We start from the raw sequence: 9520 nt of genomic DNA, 5'->3' as shown, positions 1-9520 counted from the left end.
CTTTTATGCTGCCGAACTTATAGTGTTAGGTCCTGAGAAACTTTGTGATACTAAATTTCACCCTCAGTCCCTACACCCCTAAATATAACCCAGTATAGATAGTATGAAGAATACACTCAACTATATACTCATATATTTAGTACTATTAATATAATGTTAAACGGAGGACAGAACAGCACATATTATATGCAGGTAAGCTTTCATCTCTTGTCGATAGCATTAATAGTTATATCATGGAGGGGTTGTTTGACAAAAATTATGATAACTATAATTATAATAGCGGCTGTCAGTCATTTGAATTATGACTCCTCCACAATGAAGGAATAAATGCAGGAGTTGTTTTCTTGTACTCTTCATACTGGGAGCCAAACTGATGTATAAGGTCACGTTCCTCCAAATACAGTACTGAAACAACAATGTAGATTGTCATGGTGATGGCAAATAGTAATTGACTGGTAGTCTGTGAAGGTAGATGACACAATAAAGTATGACTATTATACATTACCATTGTGGGTGTTACTATTAATGTCCCTATAAAGAAAGACATTGCAGGATGTCGTACTATTCCGAATATTCCAGTTGTGATCAACGATACTTTGGGTGACTCTCTGTAGAAAATAGATATAATTATCACTTTCCAAAAGTACAATACACTACCTTTTCATCAGATGAGATGCTGGCTGTCTAATACCATAGATGCCAGAAATGCCATCCAAGCTAAAAAGTCCCAATGACTTCATACTTGCGAGTATAAACCCCAATCTCACCACTATATGGAATATACAAATAAATATTTCACACAATTGCACTGACAATCATTAAGACTGAAATTCTAGCCTAACCTATTACTATATATCTCAACCATGGGATGGTGATGTGCCAGATAATACGAGGGAGTGGCTCCCATAACAAGAACATCAGATACATAGTTATAGCAGTTGTTACATTGTACACTATTCTCTCAAAACCATCAGGTAAGCAAGTAGAGATTATAGCTTTCACTGTTCTCCGTGCAAGCATACTAGTATGGATGAATGACATCCATCAATACACAAATGAACATACCTGTGCTGCAATGCAAACACTATTATCAGTAATATGTTATTGATGACTGGAGAGTCAGGTAGTAGTACAAGAGTATCCCATGATGATGGCTTGTTATCAATTGTGACTGGTACAATAGTGTTAGTCAGCCATCCCCATAACTAACGATACAAACATCATGCAGCACAGATGTATGGTTACTCTATTGCAATGCTAATTATAGATTACACCAATTTATAGGTAGCTATGCAATTAATTTGACACATTGAAGTGATATCTTATATCTCAGTCATATTACATACTTTAATATTACACCTCATGTTGGTATACTGACCAGACTGAAATATGCAACAACTACCAAATTGGCATCAAAATTATACTGACGGAAAAGGCAAACATGTATGGCTATTCTATTATAATAGTACATTATTGAATGCTATATTAGAGTAGTTTTCATAAAACAATTGGAAATTGTTACTGAGAATCATACAAGAACAAGATACTCTAATAGAGCAGTCAAAGGAAGGCTGCCAGATTTGTATTTAGCGATTATTCTTGATAGCTATTCCAGTGTTACAGCTATGCTAAATCAACTTGATTGGCAATCATTGGAGAGACGAAGAGATAATTCAATTTTGGTTATGTTTCATAAAATTATTAATAAGTATGTAGATATCCCTTGTGATCATATCCTCATAAAGTTCCCAGTATCACCTGTAGTAGCAACAAGAAATTCCTACACTTACCCTCAAGAATTGATTCTTTCATGTAGCTATTCGTTTTTTCCAAGAGTAATCCGATTATGGAATCACCTACCTGATCACCTTGTGGAAACTGATAATATTGATAATTTTAAATCTTTACTAGTTACTTAATTAACGTTTAGTTTGTTAACTAATCGTGTACATTATACTCGTGATTGAGGTCTGTACATTATACAGTAATAATAATAATAATAATAATACTATAGGAGAGTAACCACACATTCTTAAGAAATATACCAGTTACATATGTATCGGCTGAGTTCGGGGGTTAAGTTTAAACACTTTCACCTCTACAGCACCACCTCAGAGGCACACTTAGCTATATTATTTGTAGGTTAAATGCACATGGTCCTTTGTAAGACAAAAGTCCCATAACTGACTGTCACTGAAACCAAGAGTTCTAGGGAACTCTTGGTGAAACCATAAACTGTGTATAAAAAGTTTGACGCTGCCGGAATGTTGGAAGCTCCAATCAGATCGCTCCATTTCAAATTGATTATGTAATGCGTACATTTCAAAAGATTCGCGGCTTACTGTTAATTACATCCGGTGACTCTGCCGCTTAAACTCATTGAGAAAACAGCCATACAATTCTGTTGGGTATAAAGTAGCGCTATTAGTTTGTCACCACTGCCACGGTGATGCTGTAAGCGGATCTGGTTGAATGGATGTTGTGACGTAAACAGTGCACTTACGTAACACGTAAAACGTCATCCAATAAACATTCCAAAGCTCAAACTTTTTGTACACAGTTTCACCAGACCCTCTTTTTAGGGTCGGGCGCCGCGAGACTATAGGCGGCTAAACTCATTTAATAAGTAATGTATCATAGTAATCACTACTACTGATAATGTAATTATACGTATCCATATATTCCACATGGAGCTACAGTATTACATAGCTAATACTCGAATACACCGCGTAACTACCACACTGCAAGCGAACTCACGTATATCTGAGATGTTAACGTTATAATAAATGATGCCACAGCATATGATAAGTGAAAGTAGGCATTCATTTCCCGTTGATTATAGAGAATTTAACTCCACAGGCATATACCAATCACGTGCGAGGTCACGTGACAAACAAAGTGAATGTGCCTATCACACTTGTTTAAAGAAAAAAATTAGCTATACAGCATTAGTGCATACGAATACAAAATATACTTGTCAGTGTTGTCACAGAGCCTATGTGATAGAGGACTTTGATTGTCAACAAGAATTTTGTATACACTCTAAGAAGGTGACTGTGAAGTCAACACTCGTGCAGGACCAGGCTCAACAATGAAGGGAATATGCGTACAACTGTGAAACTATATGAAGTTCAGGCACATGTGATGACAAGTAGCTATGTGTGCACATTCATTAGCAACTGTCAGTCACTAGCTGATTTATGACTCCTCCACAATGAAGGAATAAATGCAGGAGTTGTTTTCTTGTACTCTTCATACTGGGAGCCAAACTGATGTACAAGGTCATGTTCCTCCAAGTACAGTACTGAAACAACAATGTAGATTGTCATGGTGATGGCAAATAGTAATTGACCAGCCCCCTGTGAAGGTAGATGACATAAAGTACATTAATAGAACTGCTATATATGTATAGTGTGAAGTGTGTTACCATATTAGGAGATACAAAGAGTACTGCCATCATACAAGACATTATTGGATGTCGTACCATCCCATAATAACCGGTTGTGATTAGTTTTTTTTCAGGTGGATCTCTGTGGGTGACCATAGCTAAATGCCTCTTGACAAAAATTCACAACAATTACTTGTTCTTTACACGAGACAATGCTTGTCTGATGCCGTACAATGACAACCTGTCAAAAGCCCCCTCTGCTTTCATCATCAGCAATAGTAGACTCAGTCTTACCGCTACAAAATATTACAGTGAACACTACCAACAAGCTCAATTAGTTAGATATTTGTGCCTGTCCAACTAGTTTGTTTGATAGTAACTGGCAAAATAAATTTCAGTCCGGTAGGTAGCTGGTGACTAAGTAAATACTCACTTCATATCACATTTAGAGGCAAGTTACCTCCTTGTATTATAAATCAACTGAATCTACCGTCACCCTCACCTTCATAAATCCTAAGTATCATCAGGTTTTAGATCTAACAGCAAATATTTTACTGACATAGACTTATAATTACTATATAGAGAGGTAAAATGGTTTTTCAAAAGTAGAAGAATCTTGAGCTCGAAGAATGCTGTAGTTTGATGTATAGGTTTGCCACAATTGCATTTGTAATAGCTAGTATATCACTTTGTATTGTCAATAACAGAATAACTGTGTTAGTATAGCTGGCATCTCACAATGAACAAAAACCATTTTATTAATGAACTGGAACACTTTTCTATACATGGCGAACTACGAAACTTGTCTCCCATACATTTTTTATGGAAAAAAACTTGCATTGAAACTTAAGCATATGCTCTACTGCTGTGATCACAACAAATCTAACCAGAACACCAGGTCAACACTATGAAACCAATGAATCTACCTTCTAAGCTGTCTACACTGAGGATGCGCAACCCAGTGTGCCACTTTTTATATGCAATTTATAGGAGAAAAAATCCGTAATTTTTTGCAGGACTAGCTACCATATAATGTTTCATGTAGGTTTGTTGGTGATACCATGATGACTTCTCTTTAAATACTTATATGGTAAGATTCAGCAGTGAAACAGTGTTGATTAGCACATCATTACTTCAGCTATACCGTTACAATTATCACACTCTTTATACATGTATGAATCCACCACTAAAGACCAACCTAATATTGAATATTTCAGCCATGGGATGTTAACACTCCAGATGGCATAAGGAAGAGGTGCCCATAGAAAGCACATGGCATATATGGCCATCATTGTAGCTAAATTATAGAATACTTTGTGAAAGTCTTCAGGAAAGTAAGTCTCAACTGTTTTCTTAAATGCTCTTCTCGCCATTAGACTGTGGGTGGGTACACAACACACAACAAACATTGATATGCATACCTACCTGTGCTGTAATGCAAACACTATTATCAGTAATATGTTATTGATGACTGGAGAACCAGGTAGTAGTACAAGAGTATCCCATGATGATGGCTTGTTATCAATTGTGAATGGTACAATAGTGTTAGTCAGCCATCCTGCTAACTGTAATAAAGATACATAGTATCAAAAAGCAATGACAAACATTTGTGTGTTTGTGTGTCTTAGCATATACGTGAATCACCCAATGTCAAAAACATTTTTTGTTAAGTGCCCCTTGTAATTACAAACTTCTACTTTCAACAATGATACTGAATAAAAAATGTGCGAGATGTTTCAGAAGGTCTCTGTTACTAAATAGTCTCTGTATATTTATTTGTTTAAACCTTTTAGTTGAACACAAATATATCAGATCAGCAAGCCTATTGAGATGAAGGAAAAGATATAGCTAGTTACATCACAACACAGTGGAACCTCAGTTATCCAGACCCCACCTATCTGGATTCTTGGTTAACCGAACTACAGGCATGACTGCTCTATTAGAGTAGTGACTGTTCTATTAGGGTAGTATCAATATTTTAAAAATTTTTATGCTATTTGGTTATTTATACAGTTTCAGAGATATGGACTTTTCAGAGTTATGGACCACCCCTGATTCCAAAGGGTTTGGATAACTGAGGTTCCACTGTAATTCCATTTGTCATTCTTGTGTGTGTTGTCATGCAGTTTCCGTCTCTCGAAGCATTCAAGGTACTACCTTCTTGGTATCTTCTGAGTGTCCAAGATTGACAGTCTTTGTGGCATACATGAACAATTCTTTCCTACTGATTCTCTATAGCTCAGTACAGTGAATGTGTGGGAAGTTAAGTATGTCAGAGCAAGGAAAGAAGTTAAGTATGTCAGAGCAAGCTAAGCTATACCTAACCTTTCTTTCTGTTTCTTCTTAAATATTATCTCATCATCAAAGTTGTTTGCTGTCTTCCAACTTTAATTTTGGATAGAGTCATCCTTGTATAGCTTATTGCTAAGACATGGTACACATCTTCTAGTAAATTATTTTCAGCATAGATCTCCATCAGTGTGACAGTAATTGTCCATGACTTACCCTTCTAATAGCTCTGTATAGTTTCACTACACCAGTCACTAAACTAAACTAGTCACTAAACTACACAGGTTGTTTTGCCTCACACTCACAAGACTATATCTGTAGCTAGGTACAAATATAAAGCAAGTTGACATGAATATCTAGCTAAAATTCAATACTAAGCAGAGTGAGAGACTTCATGAGCAGAGTTTATTAAAGTGAGTAAAATGTCATATTTGGTTCAAAGCACTCAGAGTACACTTGGAGATACAGTTATCTATGGATTTAGTTTCTGACCATTTACCATTTTTATCATCATTATTGGTCCAACAAGACCATTAATTTATGCTAGATATATGTATAGAGAGAATTTCAGAGGGGGGCTATACTGGCTAGTACTGTGGCGAGGGTTACCACTGATAGGTGTACTATATGCTTAGTAACATATAGAGGTGAAATTTTCTGTGGCAGAAGAGCTGGACCATAGATTATATACCGTATTGTCTCGAATTACGGCCTGGGCGTTTGTTTCTTTCAAGTAATTTTTTACCCCGGGACCGGCGACTATACGAGATCAGCATTCACGAGTCAACTTCATACCTTGGTGTTGTACTCTCCTGGACTCTCCTTGATGTTTCCCTCAGCATATTTCACAGATTCAAGCTTTTAAAGGAACTCTATAAAATATTCTTCACTTCATCGTGTATAACACCGCCCGGAATTGTTAAAAATAATGAATGCACTAGACGTATAGTTGAGACCCGGTGTTTATTTGAAACCCGGCATTATTTTTGTTATGATGCTGTATACCCCCGGCGACTAAATGGGACCAGGCATTTATACGAGACCAGCCGTAATTCAAGGCAATACGGTATATAGTGCCATGGCATGGCTGGACCAATACAATGTATGTACTGACTACACGGACAAGACACCTGATGTCATCATTAAAGGTAGGCCACACTTGTATCAGTACAATTAGCTGCCTATGGTTTCAAGGATTTCAATGAATACTCAGGTCTCATGGTTGGGTCACACAATCTCAAGGTATTTGCAAACAAGATTGAAATATTCTAATAGAACAGTTAAATGCGAGTAACAGCTAACTATTTGAATATTTATGAATGTCTACAGTTTCTGGGGCTATACCCCCACACCCTGTTTCTTGCACCAAAGCAATCCCTTTGCCAGATTCTTGACCAACCTTTTTGGTAAATTGACTAAATAATTCTTACTCATTGTATTCACATTTTTAGCCTTCTCATCAAGTCCCCAGTGGGATAACACTTACATATGTAAGTTATCAGATTCAGACCCAGAGAAAATTTAAGATAAGCCTGAGAACATTACCATAAGAGTAAAGTTTCTACATCATTTTTATATATAGTACAGCATGCATGTAAAAAGTTTTGACATGTAGCTGAGTAACCAAGTAAAGAAATATCATGATATTCAGGAGCACACTGGCACTCAGAAACAGTAACATGCAACTTCAAATTATTACCATTTCAACAATAAGTTACTTAGCCATACGTTTTTTCCTTCTCTGATAGACCCGTCCATCATAAGACCTAACGAATTCAACTACAGTGTACACATAAGCATAAACCTCAATTCTGGAGTAATTTTCACTACTGGTATTCCACTCACTGTGAAAACCAGTTCTGAATTTGTATACTAAGCTAACTATGGTAAAGCCATGCTGTCAAAAGTGTCTAAGGCAGCTCATGCTAGAGAGACCCATGTGGCTCTTATATCGCCATATATTTCTGTCTAACCTCAGCAAGAGAAAATGATAATGGCATGTCACATCTATAAACTGTGGTATACATTCCAGAAACACTGACCCGAGTAATAGACACCGAGATAACAAGTATTTGATGATTTGCTTTACTGCCTAAGGAACAAGACATTGCCATAGAGAGCACAAAGGTTTGACACAACAACGAGCAGTCAGGCACAGCATTTGCATCCTTTAAATACTATAGCAACTAGGCAAGTAGCTACTTTACAAGTGAAGCAGTGTTCCCAGATAGCAAAGAACAGAGGTAGCTGAATGGCACTGGTGACAATACATTACCACATGCCATGGCACCACAAAAGCTGCTGTCCAATGGCACAATTAATAGCTCCATATATAGGGCATAAGATCAAAGGGTAGATATGTTAACCTTCCCATATAGTCTAGGTACTACACTGTACTTATAATGACTCATAGCTATTTGTGGATAGGTTGTGCACTCTATTCACTACGTATACCATAAATCTCAGCTGCTGCAACCTAGTTCTGCCACTACACAGAGAAAAGAATCACATTCCTGTAGGTTTCATATTATTGGAATAATGGTAGCAATTGTGAGTAATTGTCAGTCAAATGACCCAAATTTCTATTTGCTACTATTGAGAATCCCATAAACTGCTGTAATGATGTACTCCAGCATAGATCGTATATGACTCCAGGTGCAGTGGATTCTTCACCACATAATATGAAGGACAGGTCTTAGTACCATGGCTACACTAACTGTATATAGAGATATCTCAAGTTTAGAGGTTTGGTAGCTGATCAATGATTCAATCTCTGCCACGTTTTGCGGGTAAAATAACTAGTATAGACCTTATTCATTTAGAACAGTAAGCGCCCTCTGATGTCACGCAAAGCCATACAAGGGTCCACATTCACCATGACGATAGTGTTTTGGACGCCATTTTGAGTTCTAAAACTGGGCGAGCACGACCGTTGCTATCATGTTACCATAGTTATGGTACTGCAAATGGCGAATTTGGCGGAGAATTGTGATGTTACCATGGTTTAGGTACTGCAAATGGCGAACATTGGCGGACAACTCCTTCGCAACGGGTTATAAGCGCTACGAAATTAATTCAGTGAATAAGGTCTATAGGAAAAGTCATTCACTTTTCAATCCCAGTTTTGATCCGTCTCTCGAGTAGTCTAGTGTGACCAGACTGTTTTTTTTTGCTTACTTGTTTGTTTGTTTGATTTTTTTTTGTACGGAGCGCAGTACTTCAATCATCCCTCGTGTCCTTTGACCTGTTACGCCATACTCCCATAGATTATCTACCCACATACAAGCTTGTGTGTATAATTACTGACTCACGTATATCATAGATGTAAAGGTGACAACGAAGGACGTCACAGCACACAGTAAATGTAGGTAAGCATTCATCTCTCCGAGTATCCCGAGGAGTATCCCTAAAAATGGTCACGTGATGACAGTTGTCTTAGTGGTACACTGTACCGGAGGGAAGGGAACCCAAATCGAAAAACAATGTGATGTATACATTATAGTAGTTAGTTAGCTCAGTATAGCCATAGATTATGATTGATATATTCCCTACTCTACAAAATAGATAGATAGCTATGACATAGCTATCTATAGCTGTCTGCATGTGGCAGAACAAAGTGGCACTGTCTTGTGTTATATCAGGTTCTAAGGTAGCTAGCTAACCACTCCATGTAGAATGTGTGGGTATGATAATAATGATGTACTGAGCTAAAACTATACAGCTATCAATTTTATTCTCAACTTGTATACGCTTTGGTGCATGTGAATTGCAATTGACATGATGGCATTTTGTCACTTGAGGTTGATTGTCTAGAACAAAGTAAATTCAAAAGTATATGATGAG

At 37.2% G+C, this 9520-nt stretch overlaps 2 protein-coding genes across 4 annotated transcripts; both read right to left on the bottom strand.

Moving 5' to 3' along the window:
* Positions 1-121: 121 nt before the first annotated feature.
* LOC136262421 (methanethiol S-methyltransferase-like) lies at positions 122-2889 on the bottom strand. 2 transcript variants are annotated; one of them, XM_066056683.1, is made up of 6 exons: positions 2758-2889; positions 1066-1205; positions 843-1021; positions 658-769; positions 506-608; positions 122-460 (listed from the first exon to the last, which is right to left on the bottom strand). In XM_066056683.1, the coding sequence occupies exons 1-6, from the start codon at positions 2824-2826 to the stop codon at positions 287-289; spliced, it is 777 nt and encodes a 258-aa protein (XP_065912755.1). In that variant the 5' UTR covers positions 2827-2889; the 3' UTR covers positions 122-286. The 2 variants fall into 2 exon arrangements, with proteins under 2 accessions (XP_065912755.1, XP_065912756.1); XM_066056684.1 differs by having other exon boundaries at positions 563-608.
* A 203-nt stretch (positions 2890-3092) lies between these two features.
* LOC136262424 (methanethiol S-methyltransferase-like) lies at positions 3093-9118 on the bottom strand. 2 transcript variants are annotated; one of them, XM_066056687.1, is made up of 6 exons: positions 8989-9118; positions 4814-4953; positions 4587-4765; positions 3582-3684; positions 3428-3530; positions 3093-3359 (listed from the first exon to the last, which is right to left on the bottom strand). In XM_066056687.1, the coding sequence occupies exons 1-6, from the start codon at positions 9055-9057 to the stop codon at positions 3183-3185; spliced, it is 771 nt and encodes a 256-aa protein (XP_065912759.1). In that variant the 5' UTR covers positions 9058-9118; the 3' UTR covers positions 3093-3182. The 2 variants fall into 2 exon arrangements, with proteins under 2 accessions (XP_065912759.1, XP_065912760.1); XM_066056688.1 differs by having other exon boundaries at positions 3485-3530.
* Positions 9119-9520: the final 402 nt, after the last annotated feature.

This window comes from Dysidea avara, chromosome 7 (assembly GCF_963678975.1).
Source record: "Dysidea avara chromosome 7, odDysAvar1.4, whole genome shotgun sequence".
Taxonomy (NCBI): Eukaryota; Metazoa; Porifera; class Demospongiae; order Dictyoceratida; family Dysideidae; genus Dysidea; species Dysidea avara.
This window is presented reverse-complemented; position numbering and strand designations above follow the sequence as displayed.